This window comes from Podarcis pityusensis (assembly GCF_964106645.2).
Source record: "Podarcis pityusensis genome assembly, chromosome: 3".
NCBI lineage: Eukaryota > Metazoa > Chordata > Lepidosauria > Squamata > Lacertidae > Podarcis > Podarcis pityusensis.
In genome coordinates, this window is record NC_138026.1 from 73,972,768 (window position 1) to 73,990,988 (window position 18,221).

An 18,221-nucleotide genomic window follows, 5' to 3' on the forward strand; every position below is an offset into this window, starting at 1 on the left:
CAAACTCTGGATCCAACCTGTGTAGTCTATATCCACAATTGCTATTCCACTTTAAAGGGAAAAGGGCCACAATCGTGCATTTGGCTGAATGTCAATTCACACCAGATTGCCCTTATGTGATCAGCAAGCATAAGAAAGGTTCATATTGTCCACAGAGGAAGTTCCAAAGCCAAAAATTCACCTTTAAGTGAACTAAAACTTCCCTTCTCAGCAGAATTCAAAGACATGTGGGCATTTTTAATGTAACACTGAATAAGCCTAGTATAGCAGACCAATAATATGACTGGAAACTGCTCTTTCAACAAAGATAGGCTTATGAAATGCCACAAATTATCTGAAGCACAGAACCAGATGTTTGACTTTGATCGGTGTACATAAAGGGTCAGAATCATTAGATTGTGTGATTCAGAATGAGTCACTATTACACAGTTCCTCAGAGCTTCAGCTACTTGTTTTACATTATCAGTAATATGCTTTTATAACTCTCTTGAGAAAAACCAGCTCTGTCTACCCTGTATCTGCATTGCTCTGCTGAGCTACTATAGACTATTGATTTGTCTCAAAACAGTGAAGCCTGCCACCTGACAAGTGTTCCCAGCTGTAAGAGCAACAGCTGACGGATACCAATCCTAGAGTGAACATCCGATGATAAGAACTTCATTACAAATCATTCTGACAGTTTCCTGGATGTAAAAAATGTAGCAACCAAATGTTCCTTTGGTTATTATGCAATGGTTCAAACACTGGTATGCAATAACTGTCTTGTTATTTTGTCAGGATGTGTTTATCTGCCCCATAGTCGCTGATATCAATAGAAACTTTAGGAACCAAGTTTACTACCCTTGCTTTCCAGAACAATCAGCATGATTGGTACTGCCGAAATACCAGCCACCCAGAGCGGCTGGAGCAAGCCAGTCAGATGGGCGGGGTATAATAATGCCATCTAGCTCCCCACTGTTGTCACTGGGATCTTCAGTTTTGCTACACATTTGGGCTCTTGAACCTTCCCCAAACTAGCCACACAACTTTCAGCATTTAACCACTATTTCATCCTCTGACAACCCTTCTGAAGAATTTGTGCACAAACCTACCCATTTGCCCCACAACTAGAAGGCAAATAATATAGAATTAAGCATAATTTCAAAATGGTTTGCACCAATGGAATTATAACATCTAGATAAAAATCTATCCTGTTGGATTACTGCAGCATCCCTAGTGTGTATATAACACATACACTCATAGTAAACTGCTCTGGGTAAATGGGGCCTGAAGTGGGGTCAAAGTAACTTGCAAAGAATGCAGAAACCATGGATTCAATTCTACCAAAAAGAAATACTTTTCAAGGTTACGTTTATTTCAGTGGGATAGTTAAGCACAGTCATAGTATTGCCCCAGTGAATTAAAGATGGATTGAACAAGATGACTTTTGGATGGGTTGGACTTCTTACTGGTACTGACTTTCTTATTAGAATTGGGTTTTCTTTTGGGAAATAGTTCTAAGAATGACATTTATTTCATTGAATCTACTCAGAGTATGACTTAGTCAGACCCAACTCAGTGTGCACAGCTTTTTAAAGATTATCCTCAAAATGCTCTTCAAAATTAGATTAAAGAATTCATGTAAAAGTTGAATATACCACAGTGACATATTTAGCAACCTATTGCGAAATAGTGCAAACCACATTTTCCGTACTGGTTCTTAAGGAGCCAAAAATCCAGTCTGATTTGTCTTCCAGAGTCTTTATACATGACAAGGAGAAAAGGACCGCATAACATTTAGTCTTGAAAGATGTTTGGTATCATATCCACTGGTGTCTGAACTATAGTAAACCTTTGCTTGTATGTCTCAGTAATGCTCAGAACCTCATATTTCCCCTCACGTTGAATCAACAGGCAAGGACACAAATGACTAGAATATCACTTTATTATTGGGCATAAGGGTTTAGCCAATAATGGTACAAAGGTTTATTTGCTAAATGTCTGGTTGTGGAGATAACTATTGAAATCCCAACAAACTACAACAAAAAGTGTATATATGCTGCTGGACACCAGCTTTCTTAAATCTTACTTGATATTTCCAGACAAATTACACTAGGATGGCTAGAGCTATTAATAATGGGAAACAACCCAACATAATATTATACATCTACCTATTCTGTAGCACTTCCAAAGTTGCAGTCCAAGGTAACCTGAATGTGATAATGCTCTGCAAGGAAAGTGGCAGAAAGGACTCTGTACCCTTATACAAAATGTTTTTCCAGCAGAGTAGACCTTGGAGCAAATCCCAGGGCAGACATAATCTGGAAGCCTATATTTGAAACAGAAAAAGTGCTGTAACTTGCCCAGTAACCAAATATCTCCTTTCTGTCAGGGAGCCTTATTCTTAAAAGTAGCAGAGCCAAGGAAGTCAAAGCTGACAATCCGGTAGGAACAATTGCAGTTTGCCATCCAGGGTGGCTGTGGTGAGCTGTAATTCAAAACAGAAAACACATGATTGGCATAGAATGCTTTGTGTTGAATAATGGTTGACCAAAGGCCTAGCTACCTTATTAAATCTCATTATAAAAATTTAAAAGGCGTCTGGAATTTACTTTTCATGTATTATGTCCATGTTTGCTTGGGAAGTCTACTTTTATTTAGAATTCATTTTAGTTGGTTCCTGTGGTGTAAATGCCAATTATTACTACCAAGATAAAGAACTGTGATGAATTAGAAATCCTGTAATGCCCTTCTGCTTGCAGAACAGCTTTTGATCCAACAAAGTGAACACTACTGTAAGAGAAGAGAAGGTTATTTTCTCCTATTTCTGCTTCCCCTGCAGCCCTCCACTCCATCTCCCCATGGTATTTAGGTGGTTTCTGACATAAATGAACCAAATGTTATGCTATATGTGGAGATTGGTTGGGGGTTGTTGATGCTGCTGCTGTTGCACAGATGTTGAGTTCTCAGTTGTTTCTGATTTTATCTGTTCACAGTCAATGGGTGCGTATTTTGCAATGAGTTTTTCTTATTAATGCTTTTCATAAAACAATAAAATAGCTGCAGCAAAAAGTCACCAGGTGCATATTAACGGCATGGGGCTTGTGGACCGCAACTGAAAACGCCTGCTTCTATTGAAGCATCTGAGACCCGACAAAGAAAGCATGAGTCCTATTTGTGGCTGTTAGACAGTGGTGAACCTTTTACAAAGTCTCATGGTATGAATGATGCATCTTAAATTACAGAATGTGCAGTATCACTTATAATACTTTCATTTTAAACTCCATCTTTGCACAGGGCACATAATGATAAAGTTTTGAAATTTACTTCAGGAAAAAGTGCATTGTTTCTCATATTTCTGGGTGTGTGTGTTGTTGTTGTTTTTTTAAAAAAAACTTATGAAGGCTTGTATCTCACCCATCAGTTATAGTAACGGCCATTATAGCTCCATGATATTCATTATGGTATAGTGCCCTCTGCTGAAAATCCAAACATAAAGGAAATGCATACAAACAGAGTTGCAAAAAGGGAGTGGCAGAGTGGTGCATAAAGGTTTTTATTTAACTCACTTTCCTTTATCTCTCCTTTCTACCCTACAACTATTGAAGAATACTATCAGCTACTCTCTGCCCAAACAAGTAGCCTGAGAGATGAATGGGCCTTTAATATATATCTGTATTATTGCTTCTTGCATCACAATGCTCACCCCTGCTAGTGTTGATAACACAACTTCCAACTCACCAGTCCAGAAATTCTCATGCTAGCTTCATGTCAACTTCTTTGACAACTGCATTTTACTACTGCTGTTTACATCACATGAAGCAGCAGCACACTGCAGAATTGCTGTTTGGGTGGAAGTGACTTCCTCCTGCAGAACTACTTAGGCCCTGCTCCATCTTAAGATGTTACAGTGGATCTGTGGGAAGGGAGGTTACACTCAACTTTCTAGCCACTGAATGGGAATATTAACGATGCTCATATTTGTTTTGGAGCAGGGATGCTTCGTTTCAATGTGCACCTGCACAGATCCAGATGTAAACAATACTGTTCTCTGCATTCCTTGAAGGGCTGAGGGCTGAACAGCAGCTTGCCCTACTGGAGATGGTAGAGGAAAGAGGGAACAAGGCATAAACAAGCAGAGGGAGGATCAAGATGGTTGCCATCTGATTTTATTCTAATCCAAATTTGATTTTAAGATGTATTTTAATTGATTGTTTGATTTATGTTTTTAATGTATCATACTTTGATGTTAGCCGCCCTGAGCTCGGGCCTGGCCAGGGAGGGCGGGGTATAAATAAATTATTATTATTATTATTATTATTATTATTATTATTTACAGTGGGGAGTGGAGGATTAGCAATGGTAGGTGATATGTGGAACATTGCTTGTGAAGGAGACGACTGAAAATATCTGATAGCTGGCTGCATCATCCCCACAACTATCTAATAACCATTTCAGCTCCATTATGGAATGGTGTTCTGTGAGTAATTGCTCTGTTAAGAGTTTTAGTTAATGCTTCATTTCCTTTTGATGTTTCTCAAGGTTCCTGTTTTCTTTATGCTATATATTATTTCCTTTGGTTCATTTATTTCTTTTTGTTTAAAGAATCACTTTCATGCATTGCAGATTATATTCAGTTGCATTTAAGGCAAATCCAATAAAATATGGTGGTAGTAAAAAGTAATTTTTGAACTAATTTGGGCTATGGAAATTGTGTGTGTTTAAAGTTATAAGGTGGCTGAGGGTGTGTGAGTGTTCTTGTTGCAAATTGTCCAGTATTCTAGGAAGTCAGAGACCCCAGAAGGTATTGCCTGTACAGTGGTACCTCGGGTTAAGAACTTAATTCGTTCCAGAGGTCCGTTCTTAACCTGAAACCGTTTTTAACCTGAAGCACCACTTTAGCTAATGGGGCCTCCTGCTGCTGCCGGGCCGCCAGAGCACGATTTCTGTTCTCATCCTGAAGCAAAGTTCTTAACCCGAGGTACTATTTCTGGGTTAGCGGAGTCTGTAACCTGAAGCGTATGTAACGTGAAGTGTATGTAACCCGAGGTACCACTGTATAGTGCATGAGAGATGGTTGATTTTCTTGAAAGGAAAAAGTATCTCCTTTTAACTTTTTTTTTAAAAAAAATTCAACTCTCAGACACTCTACAGGAAACCTGATCCAAAGATTCTGCATTATGCCTAGAGAATGTAGAAAACTCTGTTCAGATATGTATGCTACCTGATGTCTCTTGGAGATTATGAATATTGCCTGGAGAATGCATAAAATGCAGTCAAGATATTGTGGGCCAGATTCAACTAAATAGTTGTGCTAGAAGGAGAAACACAACAAGTTCCATCAACACAACAGGGCTTTCCTTTCTCTCCCCTTGCATCCCCAAATTGACTTGGGGGTGGTGGTGAGAGAACCCACAAAACAGCATGGGGGGGGACTGCTATATCTGGCAAGCAGAAATGCTTGTGCTGACAGAATGATCACCTTAGTGCAGAGGTTTTCAACCTTTTAAAGTCCACAGCTCCCTGTGGGGCTCAGGAGCCCAGCTATATCACTCTTTGCCTGCAGAGTTGACAGGCTCTCACCCTTTTTCGAACACCCTCCCTTGTGGAGTGTTCCCTCAGTCTCCTCTCCTCTCCCATCTCCTTGAGAGTCCTCTGGGCACCCCTGGTCTCTGAGCTGCCCCCCCCCCGCCTCAAAGAGAGATGCCTCCTCCCACTGCCCCACAGAGGCCTGGGAGGTCTGTCCATTCCCAGCAGCAAGGGTTGGCGGACTGGCTGGCTGGATTCCCATGCCTGCTTACTTGCTTACTCTGAAGCCGCCTAAGCTCTTGGCAACCAACACCCCCTGGCCAGCCCCAGAGGCACCATTTGCCTGGGGGCTTGTAGCTGGGGCTGCTGCAACAAACAGCTAAGGAGGCAGAGACACAAGAGGGCATCAGAGCAGGGAGGGAAGGAAGGAAAGAGGGACAGAGGCCAGTATTGCCTGCAACACCCCTGACTATCATTTAAAGAGCCCCAGGGTGAAAACCACTGCCTTAGTGCGACACTGAATGCCACCCTAGTATTCTCCAGAATCGGTGGAGATTATACATATTGCCTGGGGAATGTACAACTCCCCCAGGCCTGTTGGAAAGCATTGGCTGGGAAATGTGCATAATTCCCTCTTTGCAGACAGATTATGTATACGTTCGCCATGATGCATGGCGAATGCACCCAATGGCTGGTTGTTATGCTCATTTGTTATTCAGCTCACTTTACCCTGACATATACATGCACAAGCATATCTGCAAATTGAGAGTATGTATCTGACAAAGGTGTCCCCAGCTATAATAAATCTGTTAGGTTTTAAAGGTGCTTTGGGACTTCTTGGCAACTTTTGCTACAGTAGTTTAATACAGCTCCCCATTCAGAATAAGCAGTGACTCGAGTCTCAAGATAAATTTACTTAAGAAAGTTAATGTTTCTCACCTGCTTTTTACCCCTGCAGACACCTGTGCCTCCCATAAAAAGCTTCCAACATAAAAAGGTTTGGGAGGGAAAATGTGGGATGGAGACTCCTGTGGTAAGGGGCTAACTGGACATCCCTCACTGTTCAGGAGGGCCTCCAATTCTCTAGAGAGATTTGCAGGGGGGCACAGATGACTGCAAGCAGGGGGCAGGAAACTCTCCATGAACTTTCTTAAGATAACTTATATTAGCACCTAACGCTGCAAGTCTAACCATGCCTACCCTTAAGTAAGTCCTAATGAATTTGATGGGCTTGGTTCCTGATAAGTGGGCTGATTGCAGCCTAAGCCATTTCCTATCACAATATTGTTCTCATCGCCATAACCAATCGCCATCTCCCAGCTAGTATAAATTAGGCTCCAGAGGACACTGTGGTTAATGCAGTCATCATAATTTGCTTGCTATGCTATCTTCTGTTACGATCAGTAAGCTTCTTGTGTGGTATATGCATTCATATAAGTGTGGCCTAACAGACATCTTGAGGTATGTAAATTACTTCAGGTATTTTGCCCACTCTAATTTTTTCTCACCACAGAAATTTGCCTTCCTCTGTACTACGCAATAATTGTGATTCTCCCGTTCTGACTTGTGGTGCAAAGAGTTTAAAAATATGTAATGGAAACAATGAAAATGTATAATGGTTTGCCACTCACATTTGTAATAGCCATTTGTGAGTCTATAACATGTATTCAAAATTCACATGGCTGAAAGAGTGTGGACTCAAATTAAGTTTTTTTTTAAAAAAAGATGAGCTTAAAAGAACTCTAATATGTCTTCTCCTCTTTTGGTAAGAGAGCACTGCTGTCTCACGCTGTTAATATGACATCATTCTCAACCTGATATTATCTCCCAAGTAATGAGAAAAACTGGGGGAAAATATTTCTAAGAAGGGGAGGCTACAGAGATGATATATAATTTCAAACTTTCACAAATACTGTCCCTTGATAGCCTTTGCCTGGATACCAGATGAAACCTAGATAAATGGTGAACTCCTTGAGATCCAACTTTTGTGTCATTCTAAAATTGTTATGACTTAATTGCTTAAACAGTAAGGACTTTTGTGATTATATGTAATTCCAGAAGTATGGTTATATTACTTAGGGCTACTACACAAATCACATTCTGAGGCAGTTTTCATTTAGAAAGAATGTGGCAAATCAGGATCAGACCTTAGCAAAACTTTGAGACAGTTCCATCAGACAGAGGTATTCTTGCTGAATAGAAGCATTTTTATGATCAGACATCAGGCTACTTCTCTGGACACTTTTTGCAAATCCTAGTGATACTTAGCGGTTGCCTTTTAGCAGCATCTATTAAAGCTGAAACTTTCTTCAATGTATGATGACAGACATTTGGATTTTGAAACTGCCACTTGGTGAAAATATAGATTGAAAAGTGCATATTGAGATAGAGTAAGATTGGTACAGCAAACCACAATAATCTGCACTAATGTGAAGAAAATAAGTTTCTATGCTTTTGCTCAAGACTTACATAAGCTCGAGAAAATGCTGTCATTCTAGGAAAGCATAATTCTGCTGAAAAGCAGGGTGAAATGGTGGTTAGACCAAAATACCGGGCCTCTTGCTCCTGAAGCTTGATCTGACCTGGATTTTCAAATGAACTTGCTAATTTATGCCCTTATCTGCATATCTGTAAAATGGGGATAGAATCTTGAAAGGATGGAGAAATAGGCACCAAATGGATGTACTCTATGTGTGCACACTGTTAGAAATAAATGTGCTGGGCCAGCATAAAGACTGAAATTATAACTGCTTGCTTCTCAAAAAAGCCAGCTCATCTATTTTTGTTATGATAATATCGAAGAAAAATATTAAAGATGGCATTTCCATCTAAGAATGAGTGATAGCCATTGTTAGTATATGGTAAACTATATTTCTTTCAGCATGAAAAATACAGCAAATATTGTAATTTGAGTAAAACGCAAAAATATTTTGAGTGATTACTCATTTCAAAGTAAGAATTATTAATCAACTAAAATCCTTTGAGCCATTTGACAACAAGCTAAGATTCACATATGACTAAAATATTACAGAGCACTTGACAGCTTGAGGATGGATAATGTTAGAACAGCACCCCTAAATTGTCAAGCAAAATGTGCTCCTGTAAACCACTAAGAATGACTTCATATATTAGCCAAGGAAGACACAGAGCCTGTTATAAGCAGCACAAGCATTTTTGCTGCCTTACAAAAATAAATGAACACTGTCAATGAAAGCAGTGTCATCTCTAGCAGTCAAGCAACAAAAACGGAATTTTGCTATGCTTCCAAAGTAATCAAAATGATTCAGTCCCATGCTAAGCAAACAACTAAAAAAATGCATAATCTCCTTAATATAGCTTGCTGTATGTTTTCAGATTTTAAGGTCTCAAATAACTTACACCCAGCGGCAGATGGGGACAAATATATATGGTTTTATATGGCTAAACTTTGTCACTTATATAAAAATAGGTGGATATCCTAAATACATAGTTGCTTAACAGGCATTCAAGGAGCCATAGGACACAGTGGATCTTCCCCTCTGTTCATAGAGGGGGAGGTCCACCACTGGAGGCCTCCTTGATGTGACCATAGAAACATCTACAGCCATCCCTCTTCTAATGTCAGATGTATAAGGGAGGAAGAGGCATGCCAGGGGATTGAGGGAGACTTTAGATCTTCAAAATCCAAAGCTCCCTTGTGCCATTGGCACACCTGCAAAACAGCAAAAATCTATCTACCAGTCATGGATATGGAGTAGTGAATTTCCCTCCCATAGGACTCAATGGCAGGAAAATTTGGAAATCAAAAGAGAGATTACTGTAAATAGCCAGGTAAGATCTGCCCCCACCCATGATTTTGCTTTGGCCCATGTAAACCTGGCAGAGTTTGGATATGGTGATTCCTCTGCCTTGGACTCTCCCCTTCCCTTACAGTAGGATTGATCTATCCTGAAATTTGCCTTCCCATAAAAATATTTCTGTGGTGATTACCTAGTATGGTAAAGTAAGGTAAAGGACTCCTAGATGGTTAAGTCCAGTCAAATTTGACTACGGAGTGTGGCGCTCAACTTCGCTTTCAGACCGAGGGAGCCGGTGTTTGTCCACAGACAGCTTTCTGGGTCATGTGGCTAGCAGGACTAAACTGCTTCTGGCTCAACAGGACAACCTGATGGAAGCCAGAGCACAAGGAAACACAATTTGCCTTTCTGTCTCAGTGGTAACTATTTATCTACTTGCGTCGGTATGCTTTTATGATTACCTAATGCTGAGGTGTGAAGGGATGGGGGGGGAGGGAGAGAAATTCAAGGAAAGTGTTTTTGCCCCTGAAAACAACCGAACTAGTGGAGGTGGAAAGAGAAGCATGTTAGTAACTGCTTTTCCCATCCCAAACCAACCTAGATGGCTTTAAAAGAGGATTAGAGAAATTCACGGAGGAGGAGAGGGCTATAGGTGGCTACTGGCCAGGAGGGCTGCGCTCCACTGTCAGAGACAGGAGGCAGGCTCTGAATGCCAGTTGCTAGGAATCACAGATCAGGAGAATGCTGTTGTACCCAAGAAGATTAATCTGGACAAGATGAGAAGCTGATGGTAGGTGGTACAATTTCTCTAGGGCATGGTGGTTCCACTCTTCTGGATGGAGTCACTAAGTTGTCTTAAAATAATTTATTTTTGTTTCACTGGATCTGTTACACTCACCTGGGGTTCTTACTGGAAAAAATGGCTTAGAGATTAAGTGAATGAACAAATAACTATGCTACATATGTTTCTGCAGTTTATATTTCTAATGTGTGAGTTCACATAGATGTTACTGCTGCTGGACATATATTCTTAGATGTTTCTGTCTGCCTCATTGTGCCCACATCATAAAAAATCATGTTATTACTGAGCCATCCACCTTCCTTAAAGGAAAATATTTTGCAAATCATGGCAGAGTCAGCAGCCAAACTATCATCATATACAGCCCACAAAAATATTGAATTTATGAGGAAAGGGTACTGTTCCAGGAAGAAAAAACAAACTATGTTTAGCAGTGCTGAGCTATAATTATTCCAAACTGCCTTTTGTATAATAGATGCCTTGGAACTGTATATACGACTCTTAGCATCTATCAACTGCAGTTGTGTGAAAAAGTCTCAATTAGTACAGCTTCAGGTTGTGAAGAAGACTTAAAACTTTTCAGCCAGCCAATGAAATCCTCGATCCTTCTCTTTCCTAAGTGACAAACTTGCTGGGAGACACAGAATGAACCTATTAGAACAGTCAACATCTCTGTGTGTGGCCCCAGTTCTGTTAATGAGGAGACCATTTCCCGTAGGGTTTCAGGATTAATTTGGCAACTGAAACTCCTTTGGTCCTACTAATGAACCATCTTAGCCAACAGGTAATTTGGAGAAAATGTCATAACATAAAGGTTTTGCAACCCCAAGAAGCTTATCTTTTAGGAAACTTCACAGCTGATGCCTAGATATAGGTGCAAAGGGCACTCTTGGCTGTGACTGTCAAGGACTGGTATCCAAAACCCAGGGTCCAGATATTCAGGGTCTGTCACCAGCCCTGCAAGGGACACTGCCAGCACTCTTTCTGCCCAACCATCTTGGGTCAGGAGGCTCCTAGACCTTTACTGGACACCCTCTGATTCTAAAGGAGCAAGAGAGAGAAAACACAGCTCTCTGCTCCCTGAGCCTCAGAGTCACCAAATTACTCAACAGCAGGTGACTAATACTGGATTTAGTATCAAGGTTTCAGTCAGACATTAATTTTAAATGAGATGGACTTATTAGAAAAGAAGGCAGCATAAAATGAAACCAAAATACCCAACAGAAGTACAGCTAGAAAGTCTGATTAACTAAGTAGCTGGGAATTATAAACTGGAACAGGGCTTTCCAAACTTGGGTCTCCAGCCGTTTTTGGACAGCAATTCCCATCATCCCTGACCACTGGTTCTGCTAGCTAGGGATGATGGGGGTTGTAGTCCAAAAACAGTGTAAGTCCCAAGTTTGGGAAACCCTGAACTAAACTAAAAGAATAAAGCTAACATTCTAATTCTAGACATATGATATATGTATAAGTCTACCAATTATAATCCATTGCACTTTAATTACAAAAGGATGCATGCTAAACAAGCCTATTGAAGTTTATGTAAGTCCTGGTAAGTCAGTGAGGAAAAGCCAAGCACATCTGCCAGACCAGCAGTTTTCTTCACTGAAGAGAGTATCATATTCTGCAGTATAAACAAAAAGTTTTGATGTTGAGTCATTATTCACAAACGTTAGGCCAAATATTCATATATAAAACGAGCCTAGATCTAAGAGTTTCTGAAAGTTCACAATTAAATAGGAGAAAAACCAAGAAAGGCTGCAATCCTATATACACTTACTCAGAAGTATGTCCCATTTAACACAGTAGGATTTACTTCTAAGTAGAAGTAATTGCATACAATTGTGCTGCAAATTGCCTGAATTGCTGCAGTACACTGGCATGAGTGAATGACCCTTTAGCAACACAATGTGACCAACATAATTGTTCACTGACAGATAAATACAAATAAAATGACTCCAAGGCAAGAATCTGTGCATACGACACATAACTAGACATAACTAGACATTCATAAATTGCAAGTCAGCAATTTGTAAGTCAGGAAGTTGTAATATCTACTTGAATTCATACTTGCCTGTGGCAACACCCTAACGATTTGTTTTCTTTTCAACACAACATTTATCATTTTCCCTTCAATCTCCTTGTCTCAAATGCAACAATAACAAAGTTGCCAACTGAAGCCAGTACTTTAGCGGCTGTTTCTGATTCTGTGCTTTCTTTCAGGATACTTACATTTCCCATTGGGGCATAATCTACTGCAGGCATAGGCAAACTCGGCCCTCCAGATGTTTTGGGACTATAACCTCTACCATCCCTAGCTAACAGGACCAGTGGTCAGGGATGATGGGAGTTGTAGTCCCAAAACATCTGGAGGGCTGAGTTTGCCTATGCCTGATCTACTGTGTTTTGATAATGGCATACTCTAAATCACTCCATGTTGACAACACATTCTGCTGATTGTATGCCTTTCATGGGATTTACATTTCAAACACCTCACTGAGGTCTTTTTATGTTCCTCTGTTTTCCTCAATGACGAGTAAACATGCTTGAAGTTTTTCCAAGTTTAAGGGGGAGGATCAAATCCATTGTGCATCACTGCCTGTCCTCTCAAAACTCTGTCCCATACAATTCTTTTGGTAACTCCATCATGTGGTCCTCTGCCATGGGAAGATTTACTTAAGTTCCAGGATTTGTAAATGATGAAGTCACTGTGGAATACCTGTTCTTAAAGTGGTATCAGTCCATAGAATAATGGGTCTAATTTCAATGCCATGTTTTGCATTGGAAGAATTTCAGTGAAAGAGAAATGCTCAGTTGCATCAAGGACAGCATACATCTGTACCTGCACTTGTTCATCAGTGACTTGCCTATAATAAATCACAGCAGTGTAAATTATTACAGAAGTTCCTTGTTCTGCAGTCCAATGAGCCTGCATTGCTTCGTTCTGATACTTTATGTAATAATTCTCTGCAAAGTCAGTTTGCAGAATCAGTTCACTTTGCCACAAATTTTCCCTTTTGGCTCTGAAGCTCTTTTGCTTGTCTACATATATTGTATGCATGCTTCAATATTTTTCTCGTTTGACTAAACAGCATTTGTTCTATGTCACTCCAGGTAACAGACTGCAGCTCCAATTGATCTTCATTCCACTGATTTACCAGAATCTTCTATTCAATATTGCGTAGTTTATCCAAGTTGCAACTTTGGAATCTCTGCATCCTATAGTCTGTTGAGTTTTTATCACACACAATCAATTCAATCGGTTCTTTAATTTTCTTTGTTCTGTCTTCAAATTTGCGTGCTGCCAAAAGAAGACTTAAGTTCTCACAATAAACACAGTAGAAAACTTGATGATCCTTACTAGAGATTAACTCAACCACCTCTGGATGTAGTTCACAAACTTTTCAAATCCCAAAGGGGTTTTGGGATGCTCATTACTATAGATGTCATGTTCTTCTTTTAACCTGTATACCGGGAGTTGTTTATGTACTTTCTCCTTTCCCCCGTTTTTCTGTTTTTCATAGTTTTGGTTTCTTTCTTTTTCCTGACAGCTGGCAAGATAAATTATCCCTTCTACAGAAACATTGTACAGTGTCAGTAGTTTCCACAGCCCCCATCTTTCTGCTAGAAGCTCCAATATCACTCTTCTTTTCAGAAGCATTTTCTCTTCTAATTAGTTCTCTTACTACAAGTTGTTTTTTGTGGCCTGGGGGGATGAGCTAAACACGTTTTATGACTTTACAAAAGGTTTGGTGTGAAGCAAATGACACTTCACTAAGGTTTGTTTGTTTGTAAAAAAAAATAAGTTGCACATTTTGGTGCTATGTTTGTCAAAAGAACTGTTACATGTAAAAAAAAATGTTAGCCAACATCTCAACAGTTTTTTTTAATGATAACAAATTCGAAAAAGAAAAAGTTAAAATGTTCAGATTTTTATTTTCGTTTGTTGAAGGGGCAGGGAGCATGTGTTTTTTGTGACCTACGTAACATGCTGAACCAAAGTAGGTTTTGTTGTCTTAAGCATGTCTGATTTTGTTCCTAACATTAAAAAAAAATCTCTCTGTGCCAAAGGAAAAAGCAAAACTGTCAACTCAATAAAAGATCATTAATCTATTGTCTATTTTCTTGAAGAGGTCTTAAACTAAACACGGGGGGGGGGGGCTAAATAACTTTTGAAACACATGTATGTCTGGTGTTTCTTGTTATTTTATTCATGTGTAAAATGCCGTTTTGAACAATGGTTGCCATATCATGAAACTCTGGGGAATTATATATGAATATGAAAAATGAGTCTATAGGTTGCCATTTTCATGGAATTATGCAGCAGTGAAAATGATCCCAACAGAAAATGAAGGTTTTCAGCACAGAATGTCATATCAAAGCCAGCAACTTGTCTTATATGTCCAGGACTTGAGGATCACTCAAATGCTAGATAAACCTCAATTCTGCAAGTTTATGCTTTTCTTTCTCTTTCTCCCTTTCTCTTTCTTTCTTTTGTTTGAAGGGAAGGTGGAAGGAATGGCACGCAAGGCTATATCTACAACACTTTTTGAGGATTGGCCCAAGATTGGTTGCAATTTTTAAAGGCTTTTTTCACACTACATCTCTACTTCAAGTATCATAACAGTGTTCACTGGGCCACACTGTAGCACAATGAACATTCACAACAAAAATTCAGTATGTTGTCTCAAACAAAAAATGCAAAATTGCAAAGAAGTCGGGTTTTTTTGTACAGGCAGGAACAGGTACAAAATCAATATACTGATTTTGCAAAAGGAAAATATAACTGTCATATACTTCCCACAAGTATATTCCTGGGTCAATAGCCACTAAGATAGGTGACATCTAAAATTTCAAACTCAGCCCACTTCCAAATAATATCTAATCAAGGCCAGTGGTATTATAATGAACAAACACTTTCTTCAGGATCCTTCTGGTGGGTCCTTGGTTCCCCAGGGAGTCAGAAGTTACAGCTTTCATTCAAATTCTCCTCCAGATCTTCTTTAACATGGGTTTTTGGTTCCCAGACTGTACTTCCCCTGCTCAGCAGGTCACCTGCTGCTTCTGACTTTCTTTACTGATCTCTCCCTTCCTTTGTAGCACCTTAAGCCCCTCAGCTCTCAACAAAACTGTCTCTCCATCCCCTGTAATGAGCTAAGCCACTCTGCTCACCCACAACTGATGGCCATTTCTTATACTGCCACACCGCACATGGGATTGCGTTCCCTGAGCTGCTACCACTCCAGTGCTCTACATCTGGCCCAGCCATGTTTACATCTGGTCAGCCTGGAAGTGCAACACAGTGCAGCCCAGAGACTGCCACCAACACACCACCACTCACATTCTTTAAACATGAAGCTAAGTTTATTTTACTGAATTTAATATCATAATGAGTAGTAGAAAATGATTTAAACGAGTACGAATAGCTGGTGAGTCATTTGAAACACAGGCTTGAAAACTGCAGTTCTCACCATACCTACTTTCATATTTCAGCCACACTGAATTTGACCACCAGCCACAGTGAGGGAACAGGAAGTAACTAATGAACTGCTTTAAAAGAAAGTGACTGGGAAGGAGATACTAATAAAAAGAATAATAGTCCTAAAATCTGGGCAAGTGCTGTGCCAGTCCCTACTGGGAGGTGTGGTGCTGAAATTGCATTTTAAGACATAAAAGTAGCCTGGCAAAAAGCCTGGACAGTAATCTCACAATGGAGTTTTTTCATAAAGACATGCAATCTAAAAACTCAATTCCAATTAATACTACAGTTCTATACATGTCTACTCAGAAGCCCAATGAGCTTAATAAGACTTATTCCCAAATAAGTGTGCATAGAGTTACAGCCTCAGACTTCCATCCATTAGATCAGCAGGTTTGAAACTTTCCGATTTCCACTAACCTTTTCCTTATCCAAATGGCCATGTAATCTTTATATCTGTCTTCCAGACAGCTGGCTAGCCTTTTTATACAGTTTTTTCTATAAAATTTGATTCAGCTCTTCAGTGAAGGAATATTCCATTGATTACCTGTCATTTTGTATGAGTACCAAAAGGTGAGAGCATAATCTTGCAAGGATGGCTGGGAAAATGCTTAGCAGAAATGTTTATGACTATAAGAACACATGTTTTTATTGAACATTTTATGATCTGTTGACATTGTTTTCAAAAAGATTTTTGGTGCCTGGAATAGTACCAAATATTCTAACAAATTCATCATAGTTTCAATTAAGTTTCTTTTATTTTTATATAACCACAAAAATGTATTTATTCAAAAGATTTTATAACAGTGTTTACAAACAGAGTCAAGCTATTAATTTCATAGAAGGGGGGTGGAATTAGGCTTACACATTTATTTATTTCTTCTTCTTAAATGAAAGATAAGAGTCCAGGTACCCTGCTGGTGTTGCAAATGCCACCCCCTCAAATTTATCGCCCTGGGCAATTGTCCCATTTGCCCTCCCATAAATACATCTCTGGTGGTGCACAAAACTTACCGTAAATCTGCATTGCTTATGAAGCTTACTTCATAGTTTTAGAAATCTCGCTACCTGATCTACTTCACAGTGTTATGTCACAGAAAAAATGATGTTTTCCCTTTGGAGGGATATAAATAACATTTGTAGACATGGAACTAGGACAGTTGATATGATGTAACATAACCTAAGGCTTCTATCCCTTTAAGAATCACCAAGAAGGGCAAAATTCAGCAGGTGTCATTATTTTGTTCCCTGAAACACTTTAATGTAAGGTTCTTTCAAAGAATTTCTGCCATCTTTCAAACTCCTGGCAGAATCTTTGCATATATTGAAATACCTCATTTGAGGTCCCCATAAGGACCACTAGATGAGATATGGGATATCAGTGATCCATATCACTCCTGGGTCTGCTAATTTAATTGGGGGAAGTAGCACCAGATATGGGGTGTGTTTAGTCTTTTCCTCCTGTGCTATTTCCTATTTCCTAATCTAAACCACACACACAACTACCTACCTGCTACTAGCTCTGTGTGGCTAAAAGAACAGATACATCAACCGTGGGAACACTCAGAGATGCTAGATGAAGAAATGCAACCTAAAAAGGTTGTAATGAATTTCTGCTGAAAGAATGTATTTATTAATTGTGGCTTAAAGTGGCATTCTGTCTGCATGAGCTGATCTTGGATACAAGGAACATGATGTACCCTAAATTTATCTCAAAATGTTTATGAATATGTAGAATTTTGTCCATTGTCACCAATATCATCATAGTTGGTTTTAAAAGACTTCAATTTAAAATCTGTAAATCTGTACGCCTTTCTGGGAATAAATTTGATTGCATATAGAGGAACATATTTCCAAATACACATACATGGGATTACATTGAGCTTTCCCCCTCTTATTTGCTATTATGTTATAACTGGCATATAAAGTTAGAACATCTGGCAGAAAAGAAAACACAACATTTCAACACTGTTAAGAGCTGATTCTCTCCAATAAAAGTACAATCTGGCTTGAGAGAAAAACAGCCAACCCAATTGTTTTTGGAAAGATGCAGCAGGGTTTGGCATCAATGCTTTTATGTTGAACGGTTTCATTTTTATAAGATTTGCGAGGAAAACTGCTTCCTGATGTTTATTTTCAAGGTAGAATATTGCATGCAAAAATTGTATGTGTGCTACCTCACAAGCTGCACATAAATAATATAGTCTAGAGATGAGAATTTGTTTCAAGACCCCTCTATTTTCCTATCTACTACATTGTAACTTTGCCCAGTTGTTAGATCTTCAATTAAGTTTACATTATATGACATCTAGAGATGCTAGTAAAGTTCTTCCAAGTCAAGCTCAGGTATGAACTTTGGGATTCACAGAAGCCTGCTTCAGACAAGAAGAATTTTTTAAAAAAACCCTTGAATTCTTCTCCAGCTCAGATGAAATTCCAAGCTGGAGATTCATGTCTAGTTCTCCCCCACATCATCCTTCACCAGCAACAAAAGCCTTCCCTGTTAGCCCTTCAAACATCTGCCCTACTTCTCTTTGCTTCCTGTCAAGTGGTGATTGTGGGAGGGTAGATAAGGGAGGGCTCCCCCTCCGCTCTCTGTTTGTGATGCTCTGGGTAGCTCTTTGCCACAGAACAAATACCAAGGGAACATGGGAGCAGT

The 18,221-nt window shown here is 39.4% G+C and overlaps 1 protein-coding gene across 4 annotated transcripts in view; it reads right to left on the bottom strand.

Annotated features, from left to right (window-relative positions):
- Window positions 1-1,906: 1,906 nt before the first annotated feature.
- The window catches only part of WDR27 (WD repeat domain 27), a 61,970-nt gene continuing 45,655 nt past the window's right edge, over window positions 1,907-18,221 (bottom strand). For all 4 annotated transcript variants that reach the window (XR_013984424.1, XM_080999821.1, XM_080999819.1 and 1 more), the window contains one exon: window positions 1,907-2,467. Coding sequence is in view for 3 of the 4 variants with exons in the window: in XM_080999821.1 (XP_080855947.1) it covers window positions 2,408-2,467 (60 nt within the window). In the remaining variant the exon portion in view is untranslated. The remainder of the gene's footprint in view (window positions 2,468-18,221) is intronic.